General features: G+C 42.0%; 1 protein-coding gene across 1 annotated transcript in view; it reads right to left on the bottom strand.

The window, feature by feature from the left end:
* The window catches only part of RRM2B (ribonucleotide reductase regulatory TP53 inducible subunit M2B), a 32,895-nt gene extending 24,517 nt beyond the window's left edge, over positions 1 to 8,378 (bottom strand). Inside the window, exon 1 of the mRNA XM_068525586.1 lies at positions 8,179 to 8,378. Within this exon, the coding sequence (XP_068381687.1) occupies positions 8,179 to 8,226 (48 nt within the window). The 5' untranslated portion in view covers positions 8,227 to 8,378. The remainder of the gene's footprint in view (positions 1 to 8,178) is intronic.
* Between the last annotated feature and the right edge of the window lie 2,889 nt (positions 8,379 to 11,267).

The raw sequence follows: 11,267 nt of genomic DNA on the forward strand, positions 1-11,267 counted from the left end.
GGGTCTGGCATTGAGGCTGCTTTTGAACTGTCACCACACAGATGCTTTATATACCTTATTCTGCTTAATCTGTGCAAGTCAGTCAAATAGTAACAGTATTCCCATTTTACAGATGGGACAACTAGGTCTTGAAGTACGTAAGTAACATACCCAGGACCCCACAAGTGGTAAGTGGCAGAAATAAGATTAGAACTGAGATAGGTCTGAACTCAAAGCCTTGCCTTAAACTACATCTCTGTATGTATGGATGGCAGCTAGTATGGCCAGCCTACATCTAAAAACCAGAATTCAAAACAGTGAGATAAACTAAAGTTAAAAAGAGTATACATTACAATTAACCCTTGAACAACACAGGTTTGAATTGCACAGGTCCACTTACATGTGAATTTTTTCCAATAAAAACTACAATACTGGGGCTTCCCTGGTAGCACAGTGGTTGAGAATCTGCCTGCCAAAGCAGGGGACACGGGTTCGAGCCCTGGTATGGGAAGATCCCACATACCACGGAGCAACTGGGCCCGTGAGCCACAACTACTGAGCCTGCGCATCTGGAGCCTGTGCTCCGCAACAAGAGAGGCCATGACAGTGAGAGGCCCGCGCACCGCGATGAAGAGTGGCCCCCGCTCGCCGCAACTAGAGGAAGCCCTCACACAGAAACGAAGACCCAACACAGCCAAAAATAAATAAATAAACAAAAAAAAACCAAAACAAACAAACGAAAAAAGAAACTATCATGATGAAAAAAAAAAAAAAAACTACAATACTATTCCATCCACAGTTGGTTGACAATCAGTGGGTGCAGAACCATGGATACAGAGCGCCAACTGAAAAGTTATATGGGGATTTTCAACTGCACCAAGGGTCAGTACCCCTAACCCCCAGGTTATTCAAGGGCCAACTGTAATATCTCCTACTAAGCAAAATTAATTGAACAAATGGTACTGATGTAACCAGTGAAATGACAGGAGGAGGACATCACCAAATTTGATTTTAGGAAAAAGCAAGAAAAATAAAAATGATTTCTTTATAAATAAAGTTGAAAGAACCAAAGTGATTCTTTGGTTCTTACCAGCCAAACTGATAAGGCTTAAAGCAGTGATTTTTAACTAGTGCAAGCTTCAAAATCTCAGAGTAAAACTTTCTCAAAATGCATTCGCCTTCCCCTTTACCAGGTTAAAATCACTATGTATAATGAGATCATGAAGTGTGTTGTTGATGAGGATGTATTTCACAGGTGAATGATAAGACAGTAAAGATAAGATTGAAAATCAACATTTTGGAAATTGCCGCCTCTATGGCAGAATGTGAAGTGAACCAAATGACCATATTTCACGCTACACTCTTCATTAAAGGACAAAATTGTGTTCACTTACAATAAGCACGGAGTATTATTCATGTCTTTAGGCAAGTCATTTAATCTGATCATCATCACTTGTAAATTAAAGACAGTAACACTTGCCATACTTATTTAAAAGGAATGTTATAAAGATCAGAGGAGCTAATACAAATAAAAGTACTTTGCACACTCTCAAGTGTTATGAACTTTTAAAATTATTACTGTGTTATTATTGACTGTTGGGATGTTTCTGGTTGGCCTTTTCTATAGGCTGTCCCTATACTTCAAAGAACTGATAAAAGAACTACTACAGTGGTTAATTATTTGATCAATCAATACCTTCTATGACTGCTGTCAGGGAATGTTCATTCATGAAATAATTAGAAAACTGCTGGAAAGGCTTAAAAAGCGAGATATTCAAATTCCAATTTAAAAGGCTGAGGTCTGCAGTCGACAAATATTTCTAACTTGTCTTGGCCCACATTGTTCTTCCTTTAGTTCTTCTAGATTGTGCTTGCTTTTATCATTACTATGTAGCACTTTGATATGATTCTACATTTTTCTTTTTGTTATATATTTTGCCCCTGGGGTACAGGTATATATTCAGAGCTGGAATCCTTTACTTTCACTATATTTGCTGTGTGGGCCATCTTGCAAGTTGGGAAGGACATGATAAGCAGCAACCCTTTGGCACCAAGCACCCTTGCCCCGAATGGAGTTTGAAAATGCTGATAAATAACTGATCAATGTCAGGATCTATGAAAACTGCTGCAGAATGAAAGTCACATTTGGATACTTATATTCTTCCTGTTCCATCCTGATAAGATGTGGGTTGTTAAGAAAAGAAGCTGAATTAGGAGGGTATTATGAAAGATACTGCCATGTAAAGAGAGGGGTTTTCACGAACATAGACTTTTGAACTGGGTTAAAGATGACATATTGCTTATTTTCCTGATGCTAAGAAAAATCCACACACATTTTAAAACAATGTCAGGAGAACCACACATCCCAAAGTTCTAGGCTCTGCAGGGTTCTCTGTGGATGTGGGCTAAGAACCCATATTTTAGAAGAAAAAAACAATATGAAAAAAGGCATGATGGCATATGACATTTTTAAGAACTGGAAGTAACTTTCTATATCTGGACTTTATGGTATGTGGAGGACGACAGAAGAAGATAAACCAGAAAGGCAGAAAACACTTCACAATGACTTTTCCAAGTGTGCTCTGAAGAACTATGTGGTCCCTCTAATGTCACAAACATTAGATTTAAACTTTCACTCTAAAATGTGTTTTTACAAGGACCTACTGTATAGCATAGGGAACGCTACTCAATCTCTTCTAATAACCTATAATGGAAAAGAATCTGAAAAAGAATATATATACATGTATAACTGAATCACTTTGTTGTACACTTGAAACTAACACATTGTAAATTAACTATACTTCAATTTAAAAAATAATAAATGTTTTTAATCATTTAAAACAGTAATAAAAGTGACTGACAGAAATGTTTTACACCATACAGAAAGGTAACCACTAGAGCATGGACTTGTGTTTCCAGGTTGTCCTTTTTTTTTTTTTTTGGATGAACTCAGATGAAAGTTTCTCTAGCTATCTCTGCTTAACTGAACAATAACACGAGAGTAAAGACAGGCAGTTAAAAACAACAACAACAAAAACCCTGTAACCATTTGTCTCTATTTTTCAGGAGTGACCCAAGATTTTTTTTTCCAAAACCAAACAAAAAGGAAAAAAACAATAATGCTAATAGTAACAATAATATAATAGAAGCTCTCTTGTTCGAAGTTAAGAACTGTTAGTTGAAAGCTGGTTAAATTAAGGAATCACAAGAAAAGTATATATGCCTTAAACTATTTGATTTCACTTAAAACAAACATTTACATTTATTTGCTAATCTTCTGCTATAAGGCCAAAATGTTGTCGTTGTCACACTGATTGGAGTCCCAAGACTTTCTGACATTAAGACAGCATAACGCAACACCTATACTTTCTAGTTTTAACACACTTAGGGTAGCACAATCTGAGTGCAAAATCCTTATCTCTTTTATCATTCTCCCCAATCTTTTCATACTTGTTTGCTTACATCTAATTCTACAGAATTTGTTAACAATTCATGTTTATTGAATTTTCCAAAGCTCTCAGTTTAAGTTTTCATAGAAACAACTTTCTTTTCATACTCACATATTACTAGTTTCCACATATTTAATTAAATTACAGTCACTACAGTACTTCCCTGGTGGTCCAGTGGTTAAGAATCCACCTTCCAATGCAAGGGACACTGGTTCGATCCCTGGTCAAGGAACTAAGATCCCACATGCTGCGGGGCAACTAAGCCCATGCACCACAACTACTGAGCCCACATCCAGCAAACTACAGAGCCCAAGCGCTGCAACTAGAGAGAAGCCCGCATGCCACAACGAAGAGCCCACGCGCCAAAACAAAAGATCCTGTGTTCTGCAACTAAGACCAGATGCAGCCAAAAATAAAATAAATAAATAAAAATTTTAAAAATGAATAAATTAATTAAAGTCATTACAATAAAAGTACTACTGGTATAAACAGCACTGGAAATAAAGACAACTGATCCTGGTGGCAACAGAAGTACGTGAGTGCATCAGACAGCAGCATACTAGCCATATGCATTTTGAATGCTACGGGTATCCACATATTTTACAGGGTTGATAAATCCACAGAATTGGCCAGTAGTGAATTAAGAGAACTTCTGAAAAATATGCGAGGTAATTCTTTACTAAGTTTGATATAAATCTTCAACTATCATCTATATCCCAATTTAAAATAATGGGTTCATCAAAACAGACTTACTATTCCACTGATTTTATAAGTAATGTTATATATATTAACTTAAAAAAATTATACTAATAAAATAGACAAAAGTCAATTTTATCAATTAGTGTTGTACTTATGATTTTGTTTGGAAAATTGGCCCAGGTTTTAAACCATGCAAGGGTCTTGAATGTAAACATATATGAACTTTGCCATAGCTATTTTCCTATCGCCATTTGATACAACTATTTTGACAATTTCTTTTTTACTCAGTGTCATCATTTTGACGAAAAGAAACAAACAAAACATTTTTTAACTTTCAGTTTTTAAAATACGTACTCCATCTCCAAGCTTTACCTGAGGTTAAGGGGGATATGCCTATTTTTTGCATTTTAAATGGATATTAAGATGTTGATTTTTTTGAAAATGTTGGAGCAGGTCAAAGTGGTCTGCTTTGATATATAACACTTTGGCATCTGGCCTTAGCATGCAGTCTATTGGGAGCCATTGAAAGTTTTTAATCAGGTAAGGAACAGAATCAGATTTGTTTTATGATCACTTTTGGAGAAATGTGGTTCGATTAGAAGAGAAATTGGAGGTGGAGATAACAATTAACAGATTATTGCACTATCCATCTCTTGCCTGAACGAGGATATCAGCTGCAGAAACACAAAAGACTGATTTAAGGGATATTCAAAAGTAGATTTAATAATTCCTGCTAAAATTTGGATACTGGACCACAGGATAAGGAAGAGTTGAAGACGCCCTTGAGGTTTCCAGCTCCGACAACTGGATGATCAAAATGAGAAATAAGAGACTCAGAAAGTGCTCAGCACCTGGAGAATAACTGAATCAGACAAAAACTCTCACTTCTCACATTAGATGTTTAACAAAAGCTTAATTTGAATTAACTCCCCCCACCAACCCAAGCCGTAACAAGTTACAAACACAAAAGCCTTTTAAAAATCACTTGGGTCAATAAAAAAGATAATGGGTTCAGTTTCAAGATATCCAGAAGGCAGCTGAAAATATAACACTATGGTAGTAGGCAGAGGCACTACCTCCCTCCTTCCTAATGGAGTGGAGATCCTATGAGTAGTCGCCAAGAGGATGGATGTGATTATTCAGGGAGAACAGGTAGAGCAGCAGCCGCACAGCTGAGAATGCAGACTCGAGAATGCCGGTATTTCTCTTCACAGAAAAAGGGCAGATGGAAGAAGAAGAGCCAGCTGGGATTAAAACTGGCTGAAATGGACGTAAAGCAAAGGCAGAAGTGACCTGACTTGGCTAAAGCAAGGATCAACAGATGAGACAGAAAGGATCTACACTGTGGATATCAACTGGGCTAAGATGCTTGGAGTTTTCAGGGCTAAAGATTTTCAAATATCTGGGGGGCTGGGAGGCTCAGACTTCAACTCTCCTCACAGGCATTCATCGTGGAGCACAGTTTAAAATCATTCCTGGGAATTCCCTGGCGGTCAGTGGTCAAGACTTTCACTGCTGAGGGCTCGGGTTCGATCCCTGGCTGGGGAATTAAGATCCCACAAGCCCCGCGGCATGGCCAGAAAAAAAAAAAATCATTCCTATGGAGAGTCATGGAGAGTTTCTGGGTGGGAATTAACATGAATTGGGATGCCATGAGAAAGATAAATTGGACATCCCTGTGTAGGTTAAATTAGAAAAGAAAAAAACATAGATTTTGGTAGCAACTATAGCGTCCATTTCAGAGGTAGAAATGACAGCCTGAATTAAGATGTGGCAGTTAGCGTGAAAAAGCTGCTTGAACAGGACTTTGCCAGTCTGAGGAGCTGGGCAGGTTTTGGTGGGAATTGAGACCCTTTTGGGAGTATTTATTTGCGGGGAGTGACATGGAGGCACAGGTTTAATGATGGATTAATTTGGCAGTGGTAAACAGGATTGGACAGCAGGTAAGACTGCAAGTAGACAACTAAATTTGTTGTAACTGCGTAAGTGTTAAGTGAGAATGTGAAATAGCTTCTCATCGTCATTCCTTGGCAACATTCCACCGTCTTTTTCAGAATGGTGCTTCCTGTTTCTGGTCACCTGGTCCCAAGAGGTACTAGGACATGCTAGGGCACCCATCTAGATCAAGATTCCCCAGCTAGCACTCACCCTGCTCTGATCTAGGCTGGCATTCTACACAGACCCTCCCTCCCATCCACCTCCAATTTCACCACTTTCATTTGCTTGCCTTCACCTCTCTCCTACTCTTCGGGTGAAGTAGAAAATTTGGATGCTGTCAGAGCTATACACTATTTGTAGGTGTTTTCATTTTCCTATTCCCACCAAATCTAATAAAACAGATGGAATACTGGCCTAGGAATGAGATCTTGCTTTTAAACCTAGCTCTGCTACTGAGTTGTGTGGTCCTGGGCATATCATTTCATCTTTTCTGGCCTAAACTTTCTTACCTTGAAAATAGGGACTATCAATTAGATTAATGATAGTTAATTTTGAGAAACTATAAAAAGTTTGAACTCCCTTTCTCAGGAGATTCACAGCTGCACATACAAAATCTACAAACTTCAGGAGAGTCATAAACCCCCTTCAAGGTATAAACTCTTCAAGGCAGTGTTCTTAAAATATGTGTACAAGGATCACCCGCAGTGCTTGTTAAAAATGCAGTCCCAGACCCATCCCAAGAGATTTTGATTCACTACATCTGGGGCACAGGCCCAGTAATTTACATTTTTTACAACGTTTTCCAGGTGATTCTGATGCAGGTGGCCCATGCTGCACCAATATATCTAGAGGAACAAAGCACTTAAGGCACCCTTGCGTTTCGAGTTAAAAACTGTGGAACAGGTGCTCACTAAAATTCTTTCTAGATCTAAAGTACTGCCTCTGCCTCTGCCTTTGTGGGTCTGTATCAAGATAGGGATAATAAATAAAAATTAACTTCCAGGTCTTAAATCTCAATAAGTGTTGGTGCTACTAGCACAAACAAAAATATCTGAGTTGTCCCATTAGACTGGGGAAATTGGTACTAAATGTATTTGTTTCAAGAGGGGAAGAAAAAGTTTGAGGGCTATTTACAATGTTAACTAGCTACTAAATGTTTACAAAGTCAAAATAAAATAAAATAAAATCCCAAATCTGGAATCTACAACTTTCTGAAGAAATGTAGGGCTAAGCAAGTGTCTTTGTGAACTGAAACTCTATTAAAATAATCAAAGATACCACACACAGCAACAGGTTTAGAAGTATTTACAGAATAACAGGGTATGAAAATTATAGTGCAACAATTTGAACTACCCTACAACCCTACAATCTAATGAATCCCAGCTTATTTACTGTTGTTATGTACCTCTACTAATATAGAAGCAGAAAAGATGAACACGTTAACTAAGGTTTTTATTAAGCACCCACAACTTCCGTGGCACTTTGCATAAAGCATTTTACTTAATTCTCTGTGAAGGAAGTATCACTTCCACCATATAAACGAAGAAAGTGATACCCCAAAGATTCATAGCTAGTTTAGCCGGGTCTGAGAAAACTGGCCTCCTAACCTGATCATTTCATTGTTATGAGGATTTCCCGACGCCATTCTACTTATCATCTCCACCCCATCCACCTGTGTCAATTTCCACAGGCATACTTCCAAGTCCTTTTACCGATCCCAGAGATGGCATGCATTTCTCCAGTAGAGCCACCAGTTCTCGGCCCTTGCCTCAATTTCCCCCGCTAGGGCTCCAGAACAGGGAAGGATGGGAGGGGGGTGCGCCTTGCCCCGGTCTGAAGTCTCAGAGCATTGCCTTTGGGTAGCCCCGGAACAGAGCACTGGAGCAGAAACCCGGCTCCCTCCTCACGCCTCCCCGGGGACGGCCTCCCGGGAGCTCGAAAAGATGAAACCCGTCCGCAGCGAGGACTCGAAGCCGGGCCTACACCGGGTTTCAGAAGGCAATGAATAAAATTTCCCACAGCGCTCCTGCGCCTTGCAGGTCCCCGCCACAACCCGCAATTTAGAGGCCAGGCGTGACTGTGGGGCGGGAGAGGAAGCAGCAGCAATGTTTACCTCCTCCTGCTCGGGCCTGGCCGCTTCCGGCCTTTCCGGGTCTCCCATCGCGCAGACTCCGCCAGAGCTACGAGAGCAGAGGGAACCAAGTGCCTCAAGCCACCTCCAGCTGGGAACCTAGTGGCCGGCGGGTCCTGAGTCGGCCCCGACCCCTCCTACTCCTGCCGGCCCCGCCCCGCTCCACTCTCGACCTCGCTTTCTCGCCTGCCCATTGAGGGACTGGCCCAGCTCTGGCCTGGCCCCGCCTCCCCGGCCTCAGGGACCCGCCTGCTCCGGCCGGCCCCGCCCCGCTCCGCTGCGCCGGCCCCACCTACCGCCTGCCCAGTGAGTGTCTCCCTGCGCCTGCTGGCCCCGCCTCCTACGCCTCCAGGCCCTGCCTCCTCCGGGAGGCCCCGCCCCCACGCCGGCACCGCCCCCTGCTTGCTCCCTGAGGAACTTGCCCAGAGTCCCCCCCCGCCACGCCCCCCAGTCAGTGGCCTGAGGGATTCGGCTTTCGGCCCTCCCCGCGAGGCCGTCCTTTAGTCGCGCGGTGCAGGAGGTGCCCGTTCCTGCCAGGTCGTCTCTCCTGGTCGAGACTCTCCAGCTAGCTCTCGCCGTGCCTCAGGAACACGGTATGTCGCGCTAACTCGGCCTGAGAGACCGCCAGGTAGCGGTCTGACCACACACAGGAGGAGCTAAAGAGGAGAGAGCGCTCTTCGCGTGTGGAACGGTAGTGAGGAGAAGCCACGCTCTCGGTGAGAAAAGAGGGCCGCACCGTTACACCACTGGTGAGGAGAGAAGGCTGCCCTGCTTTGTTCTTAAGCGACCGAGAAGAGGTCGGCGGAAGGTGTGCGGGAACAGGTCGGTGGGGCGTCGGGGTGAGGAGGGGGGCGAATGACGGAAGGCGGGGACGGGGTTTGAAGGCTCTGTGGAACTGGTTCAGCAAACTAAGCTTGTAGTGACACTTGCTCTTAGCAAGTGCCGGGCGCCGTACCGCGCTGTGAACCGAGCGGCGGGGTCCCGGGACGCCCCTGTGCCGTAGACAGCTATGCCCCTCCGCTTACGGACCAGGAACTCGGGCTTGGGATAAACCACTGAGGTTACCCAGCCCGAAGGCAGTAGGCTTCCAGGCTCCCTGCGAAACACTCTTTTCGAGGCCGAAAGTCAGAGTGTGGAGGGGGGACAGACTCCGGGGCTGCCGAGGGCCCCGCCTCTCAGGGGAGCTATCTAAAGATAACTGCCCACAGAAAGAAAAAATAGTCGGGTCCAAAAACTGGGAATGAGGTGAAAGAGAGATTTCCTTAAGTATTTTGAAGCTGAAATATTGAGGGAACCTTGTCATGCCTTGAACAACATGCACCTGTTCTGTGATTAGCTGAGGGAAGTGTGGTTAAAACAGGGTAGAAAATTAAGCTTTGAGAACGATGAAAGCTCTTTCTCAAACCTGTCCTAGAGTTGGGGGATGAGAGAGCCTTTCTTACTTAGGCAACTGCTAGAGGCCAAGTACTGAGTAAAAACTTTTTCAAATAGTAACTTTAAATAATAGTTAAATAAGTACTGTGAGGAAACTGAATCTTAAAGAAGTTAGATAATTCATCGTAGGCCATGTGGCAAATAAACTAAGAGCAAGGATTCTACCATTTAATTAAAGTCATCAAACAGTATGTCTGCTGTATGTCAGGCATCATATTTGTATTGAAGATGCAAAAGTGAATGAGACTAGTGGAAAAGAACGTGGATCCTGGAGCCATATCATCGTGGGCCTGAATTCTAGCTCCCTTGTTTATTAGCTGTGCTACTTTGGACAAGTTACTTAGCCTCTCTGAGACTCAGTTTCCTCAATTGCTTCCTCATAAGATTGTTGTGTGGATTTACTAATATATTACTTATAAAGCACCTATTGGGGTGGAAAATTACATTGGTAGCTTCCAAGTACACTAGTAATCAGGCCATCCTAGAGGTCATGGAACAGAAAGGCTCAATTGAGTCACTTGAATCACACGTTTTATTAAATTAATTGAAAACATACATTAAGGGGAAAGAGATGGAATGCCTAACCTATTTAAGATAGGATGTGGGGAGGGGAGGGAGTGGAAGGACCATACTATTCAAATGTTAATCAGTATTCATATATCCTGTCTTTGCTGCATCAGCCTTCCTGGCTGGTGGTATAGTTACAAAGGCCAGAGTTGAGGATGAGCATGGGGTTCTCAGCAGTGGAGCCAACATACACTTGCTCTTTTGGAGGGATGCAGGAGCAAGTAGGCCTGGTCACAGCTGTAACTTGCCTAAATTAGCCTGCTGAGCAGCAATGAGTTTTATCTGTGTTTCTTGGGAAGAGCTTTTGTGAGGCCAGAATAGATGTCACCAATTAGTGGTTGATTTAGGAGTAACATAGTTGTCAATCTGGAAGTGACATGATCCTTAAAGTATGAATGTTTAAGAATTACTTGGTCCTTGCAGCCCTTTCTATCTGTGACACTCTCATTTGTTCCATTATTTTTGTCTATGTTCAACACATTTATGTTCTGTTTATTCTATCTTTAACATGCCTCACAGGTTAATAACTTGTTTACCATTTATACTTAACATGTCTTATGAATCTCCTTATGTCTTGCAAGCTATTTGCTCCCATACTTAGTTTCTTTCAATTTTTATATTAGAATTGAATAATCTTAATACAGCAGAAACACATTTCAGTGCTTATTATATTGCCTGAAGCGTAGTAGGCAGTATGTATTAGTTTCCCTCAAGATGTTTAAAGTTAACAGGAAGAGCAAATGTAAAATATTAAATGTGTAACTGAAAGATCTCTGGGAGTAGGAGGATCCTACATCTTCATAGATTCTGTGGCATATTATATTTTCCTAATATATTTGGAAACATTTCTCATCCCAAACACTGTTCCCATCAAAAGGTGGAGTCTTATTCCCCTTCTGCTGTGTTCTGAACATTTGTGTACCCCAAAATTCTTATGTTGAAAACCTAGTGCCCAAGGTGATATTTAGGAGGTGAGGCCTTTGAAAGGTGATTAGGTCATGAAAGTAGAGCCTTCATGAATGAGATGAGTGCCCTTATATTGGATTGTTTGTTTTTCACTACTGAGTTTG

The sequence above is a fragment of the Eschrichtius robustus genome, chromosome 17, assembly GCF_028021215.1.
Source record: "Eschrichtius robustus isolate mEscRob2 chromosome 17, mEscRob2.pri, whole genome shotgun sequence".
Classification (NCBI taxonomy): domain Eukaryota; kingdom Metazoa; phylum Chordata; class Mammalia; order Artiodactyla; family Eschrichtiidae; genus Eschrichtius; species Eschrichtius robustus.